The 21,241-nt window shown below is 57.6% G+C and overlaps 2 protein-coding genes across 3 annotated transcripts in view; one reads left to right on the top strand and one right to left on the bottom strand.

The window, feature by feature from the left end:
- The window catches only part of FRMD5 (FERM domain containing 5), a 63,620-nt gene extending 53,701 nt beyond the window's left edge, over positions 1-9,919 (top strand). The window contains exons 6-15 of one of the 2 annotated variants that reach the window (XM_057422703.1): positions 432-555; positions 991-1,078; positions 2,773-2,861; positions 3,675-3,738; positions 4,336-4,427; positions 5,669-5,743; positions 6,341-6,409; positions 6,514-6,620; positions 8,886-9,232; positions 9,412-9,919. In XM_057422703.1, the coding sequence (XP_057278686.1) occupies positions 432-555; positions 991-1,078; positions 2,773-2,861; positions 3,675-3,738; positions 4,336-4,427; positions 5,669-5,743; positions 6,341-6,409; positions 6,514-6,620; positions 8,886-9,232; positions 9,412-9,459 (1,103 nt within the window). In that variant the 3' untranslated portion in view covers positions 9,460-9,919. Of the gene's footprint in view, positions 1-431; positions 556-990; positions 1,079-2,772; positions 2,862-3,674; positions 3,739-4,335; positions 4,428-5,668; positions 5,744-6,340; positions 6,410-6,513; positions 6,621-8,885 lie in introns of both variants that reach the window. The other variant, XM_057422702.1, reaches the window with a different exon arrangement.
- A 2,172-nt stretch (positions 9,920-12,091) lies between these two features.
- On the bottom strand, positions 12,092-20,901 carry WDR76 (WD repeat domain 76). Its single transcript, XM_057422701.1, has 13 exons — positions 20,790-20,901; positions 20,346-20,660; positions 19,446-19,538; positions 18,675-18,730; positions 17,803-17,923; positions 16,920-17,021; positions 16,794-16,837; positions 16,558-16,711; positions 16,052-16,204; positions 14,768-14,988; positions 14,190-14,342; positions 13,114-13,167; positions 12,092-12,484 (listed from the first exon to the last, which is right to left on the bottom strand). Exons 1-13 carry the CDS (start codon positions 20,856-20,858, stop codon positions 12,229-12,231), a joined length of 1,791 nt encoding a protein of 596 aa, XP_057278684.1. The 5' UTR covers positions 20,859-20,901; the 3' UTR covers positions 12,092-12,228.
- Between the last annotated feature and the right edge of the window lie 340 nt (positions 20,902-21,241).

The raw sequence follows: 21,241 nt of genomic DNA on the forward strand, positions 1-21,241 counted from the left end.
CAGTCTCCCCTTGGGCAGGTTCAAGCCATTCCCCTTGGCCTGTCCCTACATCCCTTGTCCCAAGCCCCTCTCCAGGTTTCCTGCAGCCCCTTCAGGCACTGGAGCTGCTCTCAGGTCTCCCCTTCAGGAGCCTTCTCCTCTCCAGGCTGCCCCAGCCCAGCTCTCTCAGCCTGGCTCCAGAGCAGAGCTGCTCCAGCCCTCACAGCATCTCCATGGCCTCCTCTGGCCTCGCTCCAGCAGCTCCACGTCCCTCTGGTGCTGCTGCCCCCGAGCTGGATCAGGGCTGCAGGGGGGGTGTCCCCAGAGCGCAGCGGGGGGGGGGTGGGCAATCAAAGGACCCCTCCTGATGGGAAGCGTGGCCAGGCCGGACGGGGATGCTCGCCGTGGTCTGGGCTGCGCTGCTGGTCCTGACCAGTTCCGTCTCCTACCAGCCGAGATCGGGGACTATGACCCGGGGAAGCACCCAGAAGGCTACAGCTCCAAGTTCCAGTTCTTCCCCAAACACTCGGAGAAGCTGGAGAGGAAAATTGCAGAGATCCACAAGTCGGAGCTGAGGTACGGCCGGGGCTGCTGCAGGGATCGCTGGTGCTGGCTGTGCTGTATCCCAGTGGTGCCACGGTGCTGGGAGCCTGCAGTGCTCCTGCAGCGTGCAGGGAGCAGAGCGGCTCTGGGCCGGATGAACCCCGGCAATCCATGCCCTCGCTGCTGCCGCTGCTGCCCAGCAAACTCCCCTTTCCTCCCCCGGAGGAACGCCTGTGCAGGACATCCAGTCCTCCCTTTGCAGGTGCTCTGAGTCTGGGTCCGTGCCAGTGCGTGTCCCGCAGGATGGGGCTGCAGGGGGCTGGGCTCCTGCTGCTGGTCGTGCTGAGGAATGTCGGGGGAACATGCCATGACTGATGCCTCGTCATTAAGAGCAAGCCTGCAGCCGGGGGCTCACCGTCACTTCACGTCTCCGTGCAATGTTCTCTTTTCCCTGTTTTCCCCCTGCAGTGGGCAGACACCAGCTACTTCAGAGCTGAATTTCCTCAGGAAAGCCCAGACTCTGGAGACCTATGGGGTCGACCCCCACCCTTGCAAGGTAAAACCCTTTTCCTAACGCCGTTGCTGGGGCCGGATTTCTCGCTCTGGTAACAATCTGCTCCCAGCGCAGCAAAACCCAGTGGGCTTGGGCCTGTTTTAAACCCTCTCCAGCCTTAAAACCCAGCCCCAGTCAGGTGTCTGTGCACAAGGAGGTGCAGGGCCACGAGTGCTCCAGAGGGTATTTAGGGAAGCTGTAAGGAAGTGTTTTCAATGCAGGCAGCTATGAAAGACAGCAGCTGATCATCTTCTGCTAAAGCGTGTCATTTGGAGGCAGCAGCGAGGTCAGGGATGTGTCTGGGAAACCAGCAAGCGTTAATCTGCCACAGGCAGTGTATCACCCTGCTCCTCCCCGGCCAGTAATCCAGTTTGCTGTCTGAAATGCTTTTTATTGACTGCAGATGTCACTGCATGTGGCTCTCTCTGGTCCCTCATAATCCGATCGCATGCAGATGGATGCAGGATGCAAAGCAGGCAGAGAATGTTACTCTGTGGGCTCTGCTCTTGGTCTCCTGGGGCTTTGAACTGAATTAGACCTCATAAATGCACAGCTGTGGTAAATGTACCTGGCCTGGGGGGGCATGTCCCGTTTACCGGCAGCCTGTGGTTGCCAGAGGGGATTTTCCAGGCTGGAGGAGCTGGATCACACCGCTGGGGCAGCTCTCCTGCCATACCGGCTGCATTGGGCCGTGCTGCCTCAGCAGCGATGCTCAGCACCGCTGAGGGCTTTGCTCCTGTTTCCCTGTGCCCCATTCAACACCTCAGCCCTTACCAAGCCTCTGCGCCCCCGCATTGTCCCCCAGCAAAGGTGGGTTCTGCACAGATGCAGGCAGGGCTGCTGCATCTCGGGCACGATGGGTTTGGGGGTTCCCATCTTGCCATGTGTGGGGTGCTGGGTGCCGGTTCCGGGTGCTCTGCTTTTGGCCGTTCACCCTTGACAGATTAAGGTGGATTTTTGATGGAATCTATATTTAAACCCAGTTTGCTCTCTGCTCAGGTCCGTGGGATCTTGGGACAGCTCTGTCTCCTTGCCCTGCGCCAGCAGAGGAACTGAGACCCAGAGCCCTGGGCTGGGGGGGGAACGGCAGAGGTGTCTCAGCTCGTGATTAAGCCAGGAAAAGGCAGAACTGGGAGCGGGGGGGAGCCGTGTGCCCCCAGGCTGGGGAGATGCTGCCATGATTTCCCCTGGGAAACATCGCAGGCACAAACAGGCACCGCTCCTCTGCAGCAGCCCCTGTAAAATTCCTTTGCCCGCTTGTCCTGCCCAATGCACCAGAACCCCTGAGCCTGGTGTGCACCTTCCCCTCGCCTCAGCATCCTCCGCAACCCGGCTGGGTTCTGCTGCCAAAGGACAGCCAGGGTGGATCCCACCAGCGCTGGTCACCCACAGCGGGTTCAGGACGCTGTTAGAACCCCAAGGCTCTGTGTGCCCTGCTCAGGGCAGTCAGTGAGCACCTCCCTGCAGGCTGGGCACTGGGATTAACTCCGACTGCTGCCTGCTCCATACAGGACACTCGCTGCTGGGTTACAGCAGTGCCGGTGCTGCCCTGGCTCTGCAGGGCTCTGGGGCAGTCAGAACTAACGGGGTTTGACTGTTTCCTGCTGTAATGACTGAGGAGGAGGCTGCTGGGGCAACCGAGCCCCGTCCAGCCCTGCCTGGAAGCATCCTGATGAGAAATTGCTGTTGTCTTAAAGGATGTGTCCGGGAACGCAGCGTTTCTGGCCTTCACCCCCTTCGGGTTCGTTGTTCTGCAGGGAAACAAGAGAGTTCACTTCATCAAATGGTGAGTTCCCAGCCGGCATCGCCCACGGCGCTCGATTCTCTTTGCTCAGCCATGAGATGCCTGTGGTGCTGCAGGGCCGGGCCATGAGAGCCCCTCAGCTCCCTGGGGCATTCAAGGGATGCTCAGGTGAGCTCCTATGGATGGGGCACATAGATGATCCCAGCACCGGGTGCCTTCCCCGGTCACAGAGCAATGTTCCCATGTGGGCCAGTGCTGAAGCAACGAGTGTACCCAGTGCCCACATCAGAGCTGGGATGGGTCTGAGAGATGGACGGGAGCGATGCTGCAGCAGCTGGAAACCCCATCCCATGCCCTGCACACGCTTGCAGCAGCACGCACAGAGCTTGCACACCCAGCACCCACGAGCAGGGGAGAAAACTGGCGGCCCCCAGCCCGGTCCCAGTCAGGGTGCAGCGGGGCTCTCCCTTTTGAGCTGTGTGCTCTCTCCATTTGCTTTGTTGCCCCAGACGTACCATTTCCTACATCTGTCCGCGTTAAACTGCCCTGAGTCCTGCAGAGCTCCCCTCGGAACCAGGTTCTGTTGTTCCTCGGTCTTTGCCGCACCCCAGGTGTTGGCTGGTGTGTCCCTCGCGGCTGGCGTTGCCACCCAGGCAGTCCCTGGTGACCCCCATTGATGGGTGTCCCCCTTTCCAGCAGCTGCTGGTCTCTGACCCAGCGCTCCTCTCGGGGATGGGCAGCGGGGTCCTGAGGCTGCCCCACTTCCAAACCCGCAGCCCCCGTGCCGTGCCCGTGCCGCAGGTGGCCTGTGGTGGGCCCCACACAGCCCTCAGCCGCCTGTCCTTGTGCTTTCAGGAACGAGGTGACCAAGATGAAATTCGAAGGGAAGACTTTCTATCTGTACGTAAGTCAGAAAGAGGTGAGTGCTTCCCCTTCCATGGGAGCGCCGGGGGCTGCGCCAGCAGGCTCTCCATGGAGCGGGCAGGCTGCAGCCCTCTGCCTGGTGGTGTGGGGACAGGGCTATGGGACAGGGGCTCTGGGCAGCACTGGGGTCACCTCTGCTTTGGGTGCCTTGCTGTGGGTGTCAGAGCCTGCAGAGCCCGGGCTCCGGGCCAGCCCAGGGGCTGTATCCAGGGTTGCTGTGGTTGGTTGTTACCACCATTCCTGGTTAATGGAATCGGCCTGGGGACCTCAGGCTGCCATCAGCTCCCCACGAGCCATCAGCGTGGGGCTTGTAAAACTGTCTCTGGGTGTCCAGAAGGGAGGTGACCCAGAGGAGGGCACTGGGAGGTGACCCAGAGGAGGGCACTGTGGCATACATCTGCCTGCCCCTCAGGAAGTGTCGGGTGATGCTCCAGCATCTCCTGTGTCCTGAGTGGCTCTGGAGGAGGATCTGCCCGTGTCCATGCTGCTCTCCAGCTCCGCTGCTCCGGCTCCATCCACACTGCAGCCTCCTGCCCCATGGGCACCGCTCACTTGTTCTCACACCGACTCCCTCCCCGTCTTTCTCCTTTAGGAAAAGAAAATCGTTCTCACGTATTTTGCCCCGACACCAGAAGCCTGCAAACACCTCTGGAAGTGTGGGATAGAAAACCAGGCTTTCTACAAGTGAGTGCCCGCGGGGGTGTGTGATGGGTGCTGTGTGATGCCCCGCACAGCGCCTGCCCCACGCCTGCAGCCAGGTCCCGGGGCTCGGGCACAGGCAGTCACCAAAAGCACAGGGAATATTTTCTGACCTAATCCCAGGATCCCAGCCTGGTTTGGGTTGAAGGGACCTCAAAGCTCCTCCAGCCCCTGCCACAGGCAGGGACCCCTTCCACTGGAGCAGCTTGCTCCAAGCCCCTGTGTCCAACCTGGCCTTGAGCACTGCCGGGGATGGGGGATGGATTTTCACACTGCCTTCACAGGGGCTGTTTGTGCTGAACCCTGCCCAGAAATCCCCAGGGAAGCGGAGCCGTCGCCCAGGGGTGCTTTAGGGCCACCTTGTAATGGGGAAGGCTGAAAACTGTCCCAGATAATCTGCTCTGAGCTCTCTGGGGACACATTAACTGTTCATGGGAGATAGCCAGGGCCCGGGGAGGCGACGCACAGCCTGGGCTGCTGGGGACCATGGCTCGAGGGACCATTCCCACCACTGCTGGCTTTGGAGGGTCTGTGGGCTGCAGCTCCTGCCGCGGGAGCTTCGGGAGGTGTTGTCCTTCGGGAGCTTTGGGCTCCCCAGTGTGTGGCCACCAAAGCAGCTTTCCTGCCCCCGGTGCGGTCAACGGGGCTGCGGTGCCTGCCCCAAGGCAGGGAGGTGCCAGGGGTTGGCTTGGCTTTACCAGGGTGGTTTGGCTTTACCACCCTGCTCGCGTTGTGCCCAAGCCCAGCCTACCCTGTGCTTTGTAATGAGCTCTACTTTAATCAGCAAGGCGCAGATAAAGCGTGTGATGTTTCCTCCCTGGGAATACTGCAATCAGCAGCCGCAATCAGCAGGTTCCATTTCTCATTATATTAACATGAAATGAAATTGCAGTATTGCTTTACAAATCTCCTCGTGATTAATCGTGGCAGGGAATTACCCCTGGGTTATTCACCCAGCGGAGGGGGCCGGGGCCTTGGCCAAGGCGCTGCTGGGCCCCTCCTGGGAAAGGGGGCAGCTCCCATGGGATGAGGAGGGATTGGACTGTCCATCCCGGAGGATTTACCCACTGCTGGTTGGAGCAGTGCTCGTGTCCAGCCATCCAGGGCCCCACACTGCTGACAGGGCCTTGTTTCGTTCCTGGTGCTGTTTCCCACCTCCAGGGCTTTGTCCTTGTGGTTTGGCCATCCTCTGTGGGATGCTCACACAGCTCGTGGTGTTGTTGCAGGCTGGAGAAGTCGAGCCAGGTCCGGACAGTGTCCAGCAGCAACCTGTTCTTCAAGGGAAGCCGGTTCCGATACAGGTAAATAATGACAACAAGCAGCGGTTGCTGGGTGGTTTTGGAAGCTCCTTTGGCTGTGCTCTGGGCAGCAGTTCAGGGCTGCAGGGATCTGAGGATGTGCCAAGGGTCCCCCTGTCAGCCCCAGCGAGGTCGTCGCTGCCTCTTTCTCTGTTTTCCCACTGACAGCCCCCTCCCCAGCACCAGAACTGCACGTTTTTGGAGGGACAGGAGTGGAGGAGAGGACGGGGCCTTTGGGGTTTGACTTTTGAGACCAAGAAGTGAAACAAATCACCCCAATCCCTAAATTTCAGAGGGTGTCGCTGGTCCCTGGCCCTGTGGCAAGAGCCTGGCCCTGGGACCTCATATCTGCAGGACGAGAGCCCCAGCTCGAGGTGCACGATAGCAGCACCCTCCTTGCTGGCTGCCTGGGTGCCCGTGGTGGGGAGGTGACCCCGCAGTGTCCAGCATGTCATGGCAGGAGCAGCCCTGGTGCAGAGGTGTCACCCTGCTCCTCTCACCAGCAGATTGTTGTGCTTTCCCTGTGACTTCCCGGTGCCACAGGGGAGCTCATGGTACCACGCTCATGTCCTCACGCTGCTGCTCTTGCACCACCCACAGTGGCCGTGTTGCGAAGGAGGTGATGGAGTCCAGCGCCAAGATCAAGAGGGAGCCGCCCGAGATTCACCGGTAAGAGCCCGGCAGCAATGCAGAAGCCGCTGGAGCGGAGCGGGATTGATCCGGTGTCCTGGCACAGAGCAGGGCTCTGACGCTGTCCCTGCTCCCATCCTCAGGGCAGGGCTGGTGCCGAGCCGGAGCTGCCCCTCCATCACCCATGGCCCCCGCCTGAGTAGCGTGCCCCGCACCCGCAGGAGAGCCGTGCACATCTCCATCATGGAAGGTAGGACATGGGCAACCTCCTGGTGCTGGGGACGCGTGTATGAGTGCACACACACGCACACACACGCACACACACGCACACACACGCACACACACGCACACACACGCACACACACGCACACACACGCACACACACAAAAAGCAGACAAACCCCAGGTGATTTTTGGGGGTCCTGATGCTGGTGAGGGGACGCCGGGGCAGGGAAGGTCCCCAGGGTGTCCCCAGGGTCCTATGTCAAGTCCAGGCAGCCCCAGACATTGCTCTTGTGGCTCAGGGCCCGTTTGGTGTCAGCAGCTGAGCCCGAGCAAGGCTGGAGCCGGCTGTGGGACAGAAGTTTCCAGGGCAGAAGCAAAGCAGAGGGGGATTTCTGAGCAGCGTCAGGGTAGATTCAATCGGTGATGCAGCAGCGGGCCCCATGCTGGGTGCGCGCTGGGTGCCCCGCTCCCGCGGGGCTGCGGGGCCGGCACAGCCGCACCGAGCCCAGCCCGCGGTGCGCGGGCACGGTCAGGGAGCGCAACCGCCGCCCGCCCAAAGGGCCGGGTCCCTCGGAGCAGGGAACGGATTCATCGCCCCCGAGGGAGCTCCGCCTCCCGCCGCTGCCGTTGGACGGGGCCGCAGCGAGCCCCGGCGCTGGCAGCGCTCCCGGCCCCCCCCTGCCCCGGCAGCTGCCGCTCTGCGCGCCCGCTTCGCCTCGCTCCCCAGGGAGCCCAGAATAGCGCTGACCCCGCGGGCCGCCATGGTGAAGTGCCTGATAAAGATCAAAACCAAAGTCAGCGTGGACCTGCGGTTCGCCAACCACTGCTGCCGGGAGGTGAGGGTGCGGGTGCTGGCCCTGGGGCCGCGCCTGCTGGCCCGGGCGCTGGGGGCTTTGCCGCTCGTCCCGGCTCTGCCCGGCCTCAGCCGCAGAGCTCCACGCGGCCATGGAGCTGTACGGATGCTAGGTAATGCTGTACGGGTGCTAGGTAATGCTGCCTAATGCTGTACGGGTGCTAGGTAATGCTGTACGGGTGCTAGGTAATGCTGCCTAATGCTGTACGGGTGCTAGGTAATGCTGTACGGATGCTAGGTAATGCTGCCTAATGCTGTACGGGTGCTAGGTAATGCTGTACGGATGCTAGGTAATGCTGCCTAATGCTGTACGGGTGCTAGGTAATGCCGTACGGGTGCTAGGTAATGCCGCACGGGTGCTAGGTAATGCTGCGGGTCTGCGCCCTGCTGCGGCAGCGGGGGCACTGGGGGGCCCCCGCAGCTCCCCCATAAAGGACATGGGATGCAGGATGTGTGCATGGGGTCGGTCTCCTGTGCTGGCTGAACTCTGGGCTGTTATTATCCAAAGCGGCTTCGGTGTTGGAGCTGGACCCAGCTGCTGAGCTTTGTCTGTCAGGGCCTGGAGCAAGCAGAGGGCAGGATAGTCTGGTTTTGGGGTACCAGCACTGCTCTCATTGCAGAGACGAGCAGTGGGCCCCCCGCCATGGGCTGCCCGCCCCCCCGGGCCGTTCACATGAGCTGTGTGACACCCGAGCACACATAGCTGGCGGGGTGAGAACAGCTTTATTCCTCCACCGTGCTTATCGCCTGAGCTGCCCCTTGTGCTCGGTGCCCGCAGCGGCACTCGTGTTAAGCTGAGCTGACCCAGAGGCATCAGGGCAGCATTTGCAAGGAAGAGGCTGCAAAGCCCCCGGGAATGCTGGCAGCGCAGGGCCCTGCTCTTCATCCTTTGGCAGAGCCAGGGCCCCCAGTGGCGCTGTGCCATGGTGCACTGTGCCCTCCCTAACAGGAGAAATGTCCCCAGGGTTGTCTTTTAATGCATCAGCCGGAGATGGGCAGGGCTTGTCCCAGGGGGCTGCCCCAGTGCAGACACCATGCAGTGTTTCTACCCCCCCATCCCTGTACCCCTTTGCTGCTGTGGGGTTAGTGGAAGGTGTCGCTGCCCGTGGCAGGGGTTGGAACTGGATGAGCTTTAAGCTCCCTTCCAACACAAACCCTTTGTGATTCTATGATCACCCCTGCCCATGGCTGCTCCCGGTTGGTGCTGGTGCTGCTGACGGCGCAGGGGCCTCGCCCGGTGCGGGTGCCTGTCACCTCAGCGCAGCCGCAGCACACGGTGTCTGTGACCCATTGACGACAAGCCCGTGGCTGTCGGTGACGGTGACAGGTCACACGTCACCGGTGCAGGAGAGCTGACGGGGACCCAAGCAGCGATGCTCAGCCCGGCACGGGTGAGGTTAGGTCCTGCACGCCCCTGAGTGTCCCCTTTGTCCCCCAGGCCTGGAGTCCCTGCGGGACAGCGCCCACTCAACCCCGGTGCGCTCGGCCTCCCACGGCGATGCCTTCGCGGCCCCGGGGCGCGGCGGCCGTGCCGACAGCAGCGAGCGCGTGGCCGTCATCGCGGACGAGAACTACAGCCCCGCGGACAGCGTGCTGCCCACGCCGGTGGCCGAGCACAGCCTGGAGCTCATGCTGCTCTCGCGCCAGGCCAACGGCGCCCCGTGCTCCATCGAGGAGGAGAAGGAGTCGGAGGCCGGCACGCCGGCGGCCGAGGCGGAAGAGGCGGGCGAGCTGCGGGCGCTGTGCCCCGGCGCCGGGGGCCTGGGCGCGGCGCAGGCCGAGCAGGTGAATAAGTTTGTTTTAAGTGTCCTCCGTTTGCTCCTTGTGACAGTTGGACTCCTCTTTGTCTTGCTCCTCCTCCTCATCGTCCTTACCGAGTCCGACCTTGACACTGCCTTTTTCCGCGATATCCGCCAGACCCCCGAGTTCGAGCAGTTCCATTACCAATACTTTTGTCCCCTCAGGCGATGGTTTGCCTGCAAAGTCCGCGCCGTGGTAAGCCTGCTCATTGACACCTGAAGGCAGGAGCCGCCACCTAAGTAGCCGGGGGCCTGGGGAGAGACCTGCGCCGTGCCCGGCACGCGCCGCGGCGCCTTCGGCACCCGCTCATAACCCTCCCTTCCCGACCCAGAGCGCGGCGCGGCCGGAGGCAGCGTCCCGGGAGGAAGAGGAGGGTTGGGCACAGCCCCCGGAGCCTCCTTCCCCCCGCGCTCGGCCCCCGGAGCCCGCGCAGCACCTCACCGTTCCGCCCCTGCCACGGGAGCACCGAGCAAGGGATGCGCTGTGGTCCTGCTGCTGCCCAGCGCTGCGGGAGCACCGGCGATGCCGTGCCACAGAAGCTTTAGCAATGGTGCTACCGAGCAGTGGCTCAAACGCTCGTGCACTCCTGCGTTACTAAATCCACCACTGTGCGCCCCGCCGCCACCGTCCCCGTGCCGCTTTGCCGCAGTCCCTCCCTGCTGCCCGGAGCCTCCTGCACAGCCGGATGCGATGGGGATGCCGTGGTGCCCCGCTCCCTGCAGCACAGCAGCCTCAGCAATCCCACCTCCTCCCCAGCCTCGCAGCACCAGTGCTCCCAGGGGCAGGGCGAGCACAACAGGCACCCTTGGCCAAGCCTGGTAGTGACCATGTCGGATTTATTAGGAAGACCTTTTCCCTCCAGAAGCCGTACCTGTTTTGTACAAAAACACACAAAAAAAGAACAAAAAAAAAAAAAAAGAGACAGTTTCAAGGTCTATTTTAACAAGGAAATGCTATTTTGCTATCAAATCTGATCAAGTCTTTTTTTACTTGGCGGATCGGGTGGTCGAGCGGTTCACGTTGAGCAGAGGGTTTAGGATTTGAAAGCCTAACAGCAATTAACCCGGCGCTAGTTCTGGATGAGAGGAAGGAGCTCTGATTTGGTGACTTTACTGAAGATGAAAGGACAGACCCACAGGAGTGGAGGTGACACTGAACAAGCCAATGGACAACCATTAGACCCATCTTTTCTTAAGCAAAAATCAAGAAACCCAACTCATTGTACTTGTGACGACCACCGGGACCTCCAGTGGCCTGGGAAGCAGTGGTCTATTCCCACAGGGAGCAATAAAAGCCAGTTTGGTTCAGATTTGGTTGAGAAGTTGGACACACTTAACAAAAAGAAGGAGAACACAGGTGAGCGCGTTTTATTTCATCTCAGGGAGAGATTTTCCGTACGCTGGGGCCATAACTGCAGTTTTCAACAGCCTGATTTCCGTGTTCTTGTCTCTGAGCATCCCACCATCCATCCATCACTGCTGGGGCCGCTCCTGCCCAATCTGGGCCTGGAGAAGGAGCATGATGATGATGTTGGTTGATCCAACACCACGGCCAGACTTGGGTCATTTGTTACTGCAATAAAAGAGGTCCTGAATCTGTCGGGGGGTGGGGGGGAATAAAGACCTCAGCCGGGTCGTGTTTGGCTGCCAAGGGCACAGCACAAGGACCGAGGAAGGGTTTGCCTCAGCCCCGCTCGGGGGCAGGTGGGAGGATGGAGTTCTACATGATAATCCTGTTTTATGCAACATAACATAGCAAAATAACTCTTAGCGTAGTGCGCCTACCTCAGCCCGTAGTTAATGGTGTTTCTATGCAGTGCGTGGTAGTCCCGAACCTGCCGTTTTTCACCCCGGGTTTAAGATGCAGTGTTCCCTCCTCCTCCTCCCTGCTGATGTACTGCGTGATGTCGTGACAGCACAGCCCCGGCCGCAGCGAGACTCCCTCCTGCCCGAGCCCAGCGCAGGCTCCGCGCCTGCCCCTGGAGCCCCGGCCTCGCTCCCTGCGGCGCCGCAGCCCTGGGGCTCCTCTGCAGGTTCCACCCAGCCTTTTCCTGCAGAACCACCCCCAGTGGTGGCTCCCCGTTGTCCGTTCTCCCTGTCCGCTCCATCCTCCGTCTGGTGTTTCCCGCCCTGTTAGTTCTACCTGTCTTTCTATTAAAATGTTGTTTCCATAGGTTCTTATCTCAGAAAATAAAGATCTCGTCCTAGCATACTGCATCTTGAGGCAGTACAGTAAAAATACCTGAAAATGTGAATTTCTTAGTTTTCATAAAAAAAAAATCTAGGAATTAACCTTTCATGTGCCAAATACTGTAAGTTACATTTTTCCTTCAAAATGTACCTTTTTCTACATATTCAATATCTTAGTTAGCATAAAATCATTGGTGCCATGAAAAGTATTTTTAAATTTAAATAAATATTTAAATATCATGAAAGGCAGAGTTGTATCAGGTTTGTTCAGTGCTGCTCCTGGTGAGCAAAGCAAAGTGCCCCAATTGCTGCACCAACTGCAGAATGAGTCCAGAGGAGGCCACAGAGCAGCTCTGAGAGAGCTGGGCTGGGGCAGCCTGGAGAGGAGAAGGCTCCTGAAGGGGAGACCTGAGAGCAGCTCCAGTGCCTGAAGGGGCTGCAGGAAACCTGGAGAGGGGCTTGGGACAAGGGATGTAGGGACAGGCCAAGGGGAATGGCTTTAAGCTGCCAGAGGGGGGCCTGAGATCTGGGATTCTACTGATCCAAGGTTTCCTTTTTTTGAAAAATTGGGGAACAAAGTACCCATTTTGGTACAAAGTGACGCCACAGCACATCTGATTCATTTTATTCTCTAGTTACAGAAGAGAAGCCAAAGGTAGCTTAGAAAATTTATTTTAAAGCTTTTACAATACACTTTTTGTCCTGAGAAAATCCCGTGGGTTTGGGAGCAGCGGAATGGGGCTTAAACCAAGGGAATGCAGGCAGGAAAATACAAACACCTGAAGCACGTTTCTACTCCTTGAACACATGAAGGCGGCCACTGGAGTTGCCCCCCACCAGGATGTTCCTACTGGGGTGGCAGACGTTGATGGAGCAGATGGAGCCCAGGCAGTCGAGGTTAGAGAACGAGTGCAAGAGTTTTCCAGTATCTTGGAAGACTTCGATTTGCCTTGGCCGCGCCATGCTGCCCACCACGAAGCAGTGCTCCTGCTTGGGGTCCCACACTGCTCTGAACCTGGTCAGCCAGCGGCCCGTGTGGTTGTTGTGGCTTCAGAGAAGGAACCAGGGAGAAAAAGAGAAACACCCCTCTTATTGAATCCAGCCCTGGAAAGCCCCATCATTTCTGCTTCAACCCAGCCTCCTGCCTCCTGAACTATCAGCACTTCCCCTGATCGTGCTGCTCCACTCCCTTTGGTGATCTCCCCCCTGTGATGGGTGGGACAGGACAAAGAAAGGTGGTGGAGCAAGAAGATAAAGCTGAGGGCACTCCAAGGTACGGGATTATCAATTTAAGTAGTTCTGTTTCATGGCTCTGTATTATAGTCAAAATAGGACAAACATGCACCGAGCCCGTTGATAAACCAGACTACGAGTGGTTCCCTTGCAAACCAGCCCCGACAACCTCCCGGTTCACCCTTTGTGCACAGCCTGAATTCACCCTCCTGGAGCACAGAGTGCTTCACAAGCCTTGAGCCTCCACCCCAAACCACGCCACTGACCACCAAGAGGTAACCTCTGCTATTAAACCAAATGCACAAAGAGAAAGCATTCCGACAGGAAGCACAGTTCAGCATCACACAGCCGGGTGGGCACTCGTCTGCTCTCAAGGCCCCTCCTGCCACTGAGCCGTGGTATTTGGGCACACAACAGCCTGCAGCCCCAGTGTGCTCAGCTTACCTGACAGTGCTGAGAGCCGTGACCGTGGGTGACAAAGAGGTGGTGTCATAGACCCTGTAACATAAACCAGTGTGGCGATAAAACAGGCAGGTTAAAAAAGGCAGCCCTGGCCTCACAGAGCACGGATCAGCATGGCCAGACCTCACAGGGGTCTGGAATACAGTAACGAACAGCATCCAGCTCAACGGGAGCACCAATATTCCAACTGAAATGAGTAAATGTGCTTCTTTAAATTGGATGAGCTTTTAGCTCGAGTGGAAGGTCATCCCTTCTGAACGCTGTTACAGGAGGAGGACAGAAACAACTTGCAGACGAACAAAAGGCTCCTCCATCCTTTCAGTCACTGCATTAACAGGCACTGAATAAATGAACCTGTGTCTGTTCTCTCCACAAATATCCTGGTTTACTCTCGTCCTGTTGGTGCTCTGACCCTTGCTCTGCTAGCACCAAGGATTTACAATTTTCATAGCCAAGCTTACTATGGAGTATGAATCTAGTAAATACATCACAGGAGAGAAAATACCAGTGCGGCAGAACTCACACAGAAGAACACTTTCCTCAGTTAGGGGAACGGGAGAAAGAAAATCCAATTTCAGACAGAACAGCCATGCAATCAGGGGTCTACAGGAACGGACTGACTCAATTATGGTCACAAAACCACCTAGCAGAACCCCCCCACCAGATCCCTCATACAACAACTCATAGCAGGTTAAACTGGCAGACGAGTTATAAACGAGCTGACAGAACCATCATGTTAAGTACCAGCAGCTAAAAATAACCCCCGTTTCTAAGCGTTGTGTGTTTGTGCTGATGAGCTGGGTTTGGCTGGGTGTTGCTTGCGGGGTTTGGTTGGGTTGTTAAAGGCGGTTCGGACTTGTTCACTGCGAGTATTCATCAGGAAAATGAGAATTGGGGAAAAAAAGAATAACATTTAAATGCCAGTGCACGTAAATATCACTTTTGAAAAGCACGCTACGGGCAGAAGCTCTCCGTGAGGGGTACTGCAGATAGGAAACAGCACCGATACAGCCCAGCTGGCATGTTGCACAGGGGTTACTCCTTCCCACGCTGCTCACCTCAGCTTGTTGTCGGCACACACTGTCACCACCCTGCTCCCAGTGACAGGGGAGAAGTAGGCAGAAGCAACGCTCTTCGTGTGTCCTCTCAGGCTGCTCACGGGCTTGTTCCGTTCCGCCGCCAGGCACCGAACGTCATAAACGCAAACGTCCCTGCAGCAGAGCACACGCAGCGCCTCAGCAGGGGCCGGCCCCATCCTCCATTCACCCAGAGCCGCCCCAGACACTGCGGGTTTCCTGAGCCCTGCGTGGAGCCGAGCACACTCAAACAGGCAGTGCCTCCAAAGGGTCTGAGAGCACCAAAGCCAGCCCAAACCCTCAGCACCAGGACCTGACAAACCCCACAGTGACTCAAAGCACCCCTTGGTACCCATTACCAAAAGGAAGTCAAAGCGAACCCCACTTAAATCCTGCTGGCAGATAAAACCTTGTTTCCTAACAGCTCAAGAGTAAAGGCTGACCAACTGGCTGCCTCATCAGCTGCTGCTCCTGCCCTCCACCCACCCCACACTTCAGACACCAAAGCAGAGAGAGCACTGAAAGCACAGAACAACCACAGCTCCTCTGGAGCTACGTACGTGGAGCCAGCAGCAACGAAATACTGCTTATTCACAGGGTGAACGTGCACTGTCCTTGTTCTTTTGAAGCCAATGTTTGCAGAGAGCTCTGGAGACGTCCCTGGGGTCCTCCTGTCCACAACACAGACGTCGCCAGCCCAGTGTCCTACTATTGCAGTGGAGGCGTTGTCATCCAAAAAGTCAAAGGAAGACAGGTTGACTTCGTCTTCACTTCTGCAGATCTGAGCACAGGAAAGGCCAAATGTAACCAAAAGCAGTCAACAAAATACACAGAGCTATCCATGACGCCCAAACCACTCTATGGGCTGTAGATGTCACGCTTTCCCTTTTTAATATACTAAAACCACTAATGAAGACCAGCTAATTTGAGAGCCCCAGCCTCAGCTGAGCATGTGGGTAACCCTCTTGTAAAACTGGGGTGCTTTCCACAGAGCAATTTCCCACCCCAACCCAACAGGCAACAACATGCTTCAAATTCCCTGCTAGAACTCACAGGGCACGACCAGCTCCATGTAATCAAAGGTAAACGGAGCTGGATAACAGCACTTCTCTGCCCTCAACCTCTAGAAGCACATTACACTCTTTAAGCCTCTGTCTCAAAGAGTGAGCCCCTTGCACCCTCCTGAGCAACCAAGTGCAGACGGTTCCAAGCAGCAGCCTGCCTGCAGCCCCAGCAGAATTACAGTGCCTGTAAGGGTTGGGGCTTTAAACTGCTGTAGTTTGTTGCACTGCCCAGTGCTGGAGGTGATCAGTGCAGCTGCATCTGGCAGAAACAAGCCAAGAGCCTCACAACGCTCCTCAGTTCAGCTGCCTGCCTCACCAGACAGGCAGTGTTTTGCTCTCCTGAAGCCTGGGAAGAGCAAAGTCAGCTCATGCTTTCTGCTGGTTTACGTTTATTTGGGTTGGGTTTGCTTTTTTGTGTGTAAGGTTTAGCTCTTTAACTCGCTCTCATTTGTCTTCATTAAAAGGTAATGCTTCAGAAAAGAGGCACACATTGCCTAAGTAGAGATGGGAAATTAGATTCAGTACTTGGACTGTCTCTGCAGGAAGGAAATTGGGAGAAGCCAAGCTGTGACTGGGTTTTATTGAGCAGGAAGCATCTCTATATTTTTTGATGTTAATTAAGGGTTACTGCACACGTCCTAGTGGAAATGGAATCCTGAACTTCCTCACGAACAAAACAACCACCAAACAACAACCTGGGTACGAGGAGACTGAAACTTCACAGCAGCATGTACCAGAAGGTTTCCAAGGAGCCTGTAGCATCACCAAGGGAGCACTCACCTCATCAAAGACAGCCCTAGTAACATCACCACATCGCAGGCTTTCATTGCTCACAGACAGCAAGTGAGCAGGGTTGAATGGAGAAAACTGCATACAGCTGATCGGGTCATTGTGTGCTGTGAAGGCACGTGCTCCTTCTTCAGCTCTGCAGCTCTGAAACACAAGTGAGATCCAGTGGACAGGGGTGCTAATCACAGTGCTATTTCTGTTCACTGCTGCAGCTTCCAAAGTAAAGCCTCTGTTTCCCAAAGGTTCTCCAGTCTGCCCAGGTAACAGCAGTGGAGGATGCAGCAGGGTGCCCAGTGTGCAGACAGACACGTAGGACGGAGTGGGGATGGAGTGGCAGGACAAGGAGGAAGGGCTTTAAGCTGACAGAGGGGAGATCTGGTGCTATCCATTGGAATGGGGAACCATGAGCCTGCCAAAAGGACGCTCCAGGCTGTGCCCCATCCACACCCATCCCGCAGCAAACAGCTCTGCAGGTGAAGAGCACGCGAGCAACTCACCACATTCCAGAGACCGATCTGCCCACACCTGTCTCCAGCTGCCACCAAGATAATGCTTTCTGAAGGATGAATAGCTATGGAACACACTCGGTATTTCACCACCTTTTTAATGTTATCTTCACTAAGCACCATGCTGTTCAGGCTGTCCTGGTACCTAGACAACATCACAGTAACAGCTACTCAAGAGGAGAAAGAAGCACAAGGCAACAACCAGCGTTAACTGCTGTCCTGATTACCTTTTCATGTCACTTGTGAGCTTTTCAGTACCATGAGCTTTCACCTACAGACAGAAAGGAAGTATAGGAATTAGAGCCCAAGCTCCGTCACATTATCCAAAAATAACTCACTGTAATTGATAGTACCTCACTTATCCTCATCCACGTAGCCAATAGGTCATCTGCCAACTTGCTGTTCCCCACCTGATCTTCTGGAATCATTGGCAAAGGTCCGGCTGGCACCTGAGGCTGGAACGACATCAGGAATTTTCATCACTCAAAACAACCAGAACAGGGGGAATTGCTGCTTCCCACACACGAGACATTCTGGGAACACATCTCTGGTAACACAAGAAATAAAGAAGTTTGTATCAAATCATATTAAAAAGGTAAGTAGAACTTCACTGAACACAACAGCAAAGGGAATCTTCTGCCCTGGGTTTTCCTCTCCCTCCTAGACCCCAGCAAGGCTGGTGTCCAAGAGCCATGTGACAAATTCAGCGGGACCCCGGGGGACATCCTCCACTGAAGATGATGACTAAAGACCCTGGGGGTGCCCCTGGGTCCAAGGTGGTGACTCCCTCTCTCCCTGCAGTCCGAATTCCTGCTTAATTCCAACCCTTTTCCCATCTGTCCTAGTGCTATCTTTTTATAATAATCATCTTTCTCTTTTTGTCATAACCCAACCGCCCACTGCAGTACCTGACCTCGGCTGGGTGTTCGTTTCCCTCTGGGGATCATGAACAGAGTACTTCCAACACTGGGATTTTATCCAGTCGGACCCTGACACCACTCAAACCTGCACTATTTATTTCCTCAGCATCGTGACTGACTTGCAGACAGGACACAAATCCTGCTATCCAGGATGCCTGAGGGGGAAGGCACCGACCTTGGACGATTGTCACCACACAACACTGCACCTTCCCATTGCCCAGTGGTGCTTACAAGCTCAGCAGTGACAAGTATTACCAGTCAGCTTCATCAGCACTGGTCTTACACAGCCTCTGTGTCCAGCCCTTCCCCATCTTACATATTGCTCTGCTTCCGGCTGGGCAGGCAGCTCTGACAGTGGAATTCCCGACGGACTGACTCTCTGTAAGCGCATGGATCTTCGAAGCACTGTTTCATCTTCTGCCTTCTTAGGCTTAGCTCTAGAACAGTGAGAACATTCCAAAGCCACACAGTTAAAGCCACACTGTGTTTCAGTAGGAGGCTCCAGAGCAGGTTCCGATGTGGAGCTCCAACACCCTGGCTCAGCCCGACCTGCCCCGTTCTGATTCACTGCACGGGGCTGCAACTGCTTCTGCTCAGGGACAGCAGCAAACAAGAGCACTCTGCAATGCACACAGATGTGCTGCTGCTTTACTTCACTTGTAATACATGCACCCACGGCCACTCCTCTTCCCAGCCCTCCTCACTTATAATTCATCCGCCCATTCACTGACCCAGCCACCTTTTCCCACTTTCTTCCATCATGTATCTTATTCTTTATTTGGACATGAGCTCATTGTCCTGCTTTGCCTGGCACTGCTTTGGCCCTGCCAAATGCCTTTCCTTTGACAGCAGCCGGTTACCCCATCCCTTGCACCTAGCTCTCCCCCTCTCTCTTTCCCACACCTTCTCCCATCATTCACAAAACCCCCAAATGCTGTAATTTGACAGAAAAGATAGCGTCATCTTCTCCCCAAAGGACAGCAGAGGAGAGGTAGTACTCGGAGGAGCTGCTGTTCATCAACTCAGACAGCTCAGGATCATTAGTTACTCAGATTTAGCTTTATAGAGAGGCTCCTCACCAGCTCTCTCTCTTTGCAGCATCCATCAGGTCTGTGCAGATGGAAGTGCTGAAGCAGTTAACACACAATGAAGGAACAGGGATACAAACCTCTTAAACAGTTATTTTACCTTTTGGTGGTGTGAGACTGTTTCTTATTTGCCATCTGTTGAAGTCTTGCAGCTGACTTCAGGAGAATAGAAAAGAAAGCTTTTAACAAGCATAAAGGATGAGCCTGTATAAAATACAACCCAACTGCTGCACTGGCTGCAAAACCAACGTCCTGCTGCACAACGTGTCCAGAGGAGGCCACGGAGCTGCTGCTAGGCTGGAGCAGCTCTGCTCTGGAGCCAGGCTGAGAGAGCTGGGCTGGGGCAGCCTGGAGAGGAGAAGGCTCCTGAAGGGGAGACCTGAGAGCAGCTCCAGTGCCTGAAGGGGCTGCAGGAAACATGGAGAGGGGCTTGGGACAAGGGATGTAGGGACAGGACAAGGGGAATGGCTTGAACCTGCCCGAGGGGAGACTGAGATGAGCTCTTAGGCAGAAGCTCTTCCCTGTGAGGGTGCTGAGGTGCTGGCACAGGGGGCTCAGAGAAGCCGTGGCTGCCCCATCCCTGGCAGTGCTCAAGGCCAGGCTGGATGGGGCTCTGTGACCACAGGCACTGTGACCGGTACAAACACCCCATGAGCAGAGTGCTCACAGTTTAACCTCCCATCTTGAGCAAAGCAAACCAGCAGCACAACCCCGCTGTTGTATCCGGTCATTTATGCCCTGATGTCCCAGGACTTTTCCATGGCTCCTCTCACACATCACTGCTAGGGAAGGGCTTTGCGGCGAGAGGGATGACAGTGCCACCACCACACTTGGAGAGCACATTCAGACGCTGCTCGGAGTCTGTACAAACCTCATGCAGCTGCAGAGCAGCGAAGAACTTGGCATTTTCTGTGATGTTCTTCAGCCGTTTCCTCTCATAAGCCGACAGCTCAAAGTCCCCACTCTACAAAAAGAAAAGCCCAATGCTCCTCATTGTACGGTGTCACAGTGCAAGAGATGTCCCAGCCTCTGCGGGAGTGAGTCCCTGAGTTATTCTCTACCCATACAAACTGGGCTGATCCCATATCCACACCCGATCTCCTCCACAGAGCAACTCACTCGTGTTACAGACCTGATCGGCCAGCATTAATGCTACAAAAAGGGCAGTTCCTCAAAACCCTGCCAGAACAAACCCAGCTGTGACTCAATAGACAAACCCACAGCAACCGCTGCACACAGAGGGAAGGCAGCCCAAGCTCATTCTTGTGTTTTATAGGAGAGATGATGGGCTTGAGAATTTGAACGGATGATTTAAATATAAATGAGCATTGACAAATATCACCCTTATGACTGCATCCACCTGTAAACACACCTGGAGAAGAGAAGGCTCCTGAAGGGGAGACCTGAGAGCAGCTCCAGGGCCTAAAGGGGCTGCAGGAAACCTGGAGAGGGGCTTGGGACAAGGGATGTAGGGACAGGCCAAGGGGAATGGCTTGAACCTGCCCAAGGGGAGACTGAGATGAGCTCTTAGGCAGAAGCTCTTCCCTGTGAGGGTGCTGAGGCGCTGGCACAGGGTGCCCAGAGAAGCTGTGGCTGCCCCATCCCTGGCAGTGTTCAAGGCCAGGTTGGACACAGGGGCTTGGAGCAAGCTGCTCCAGTGGAAGGGGTCCCTGCCCGTGGCAGGGGTTGGAGCTGGAGGAGCTCTGAGGTCCCTTCAGCCCGAACCGCCCCATGGTTCGGTGACCTCCACCCGCGGCCCCGCCGCACTCACCACGGGGGTGTCCCCCGCGTCGCTCCCGTCGCTCTCCTCATCCCAGGCGCTGTCCCAGCCGCTGCCGGTGCCGGCGGGGAGGGAGCCGGGCGCCGCTTTCCGCGGGCTGCGCTCCAGGCACAGCCTCTTCCCGGCCGGGGCCCTGCCCGCCGCGGCCCCGCCGTAGGCGCCCAACAGCCGCTTCTGGGGCAGCAGCCGCCGGCCCGCGACGGCGAGAGGCGTGAGCAGCACCCGCAGCTGCCGCCCCACGCCCGCTCCGCGCCCGCCCGGCTCCGCGCTCGGCGGCGGCTCCGCGGTCCCCGTCGGGGTGGACTCCTGGGGGCGGGAACCGGGGGTCGGCGGGATCCGCAGCCGGGCCCCCCCCGACCCCGGCCCCCTCCGCACGGGCCCCCCCCGGCCGCTGCCGCCCCCTCCCCGCCGCCCCGGTTCTCTCCCGCCCCGCACCTGCATCCGCTGCCGGGAGCGCGGCGACGGCTCCTTGGGCTGCAGCGTCCCGGGCGGCGGGAGCGCCATGGCGGCGGCGGGGGCGGAGCGGCGGCTTCCCGCTTCCCGCCAGGGGCGGCCCGGGCCGGCTCCCGCCTACAGCGGCGGGGAGGGGGCGCGGCCTGAGCCGGGCCTGCCCCGCTGCGCGCCCGCGGCGTGAGGGGAGCGCGGAGCCAGGCAGTGGGGGGGAAGCGGCCGCGGCCCGGCCCGCCCGAGGGAAGGAGCGGAGCCAGGGCGAGGGGCGGGACCTGGAGGTCAGGCACGGCGGGCGCCGCGGCACTGACCCAGCCCGGGGCGGAGGAGCGGGGCTGGGGAGCCCCCTGCAGCCCTGAGCCAGCGCGGGGGCAACAGCACGGAGGGACCTGGAGCTGCTGGAGCGAGCCCAGAGCGGGGCACGGAGCTGCTGCGAGCAC

Source organism: Pezoporus wallicus, unplaced genomic scaffold, assembly GCF_028554395.1.
Source record: "Pezoporus wallicus isolate ANWC-B61680 ecotype Strahan unplaced genomic scaffold, APGP_CSIRO_Pwel_v1 contig_13178, whole genome shotgun sequence".
Classification (NCBI taxonomy): domain Eukaryota; kingdom Metazoa; phylum Chordata; class Aves; order Psittaciformes; family Psittacidae; genus Pezoporus; species Pezoporus wallicus.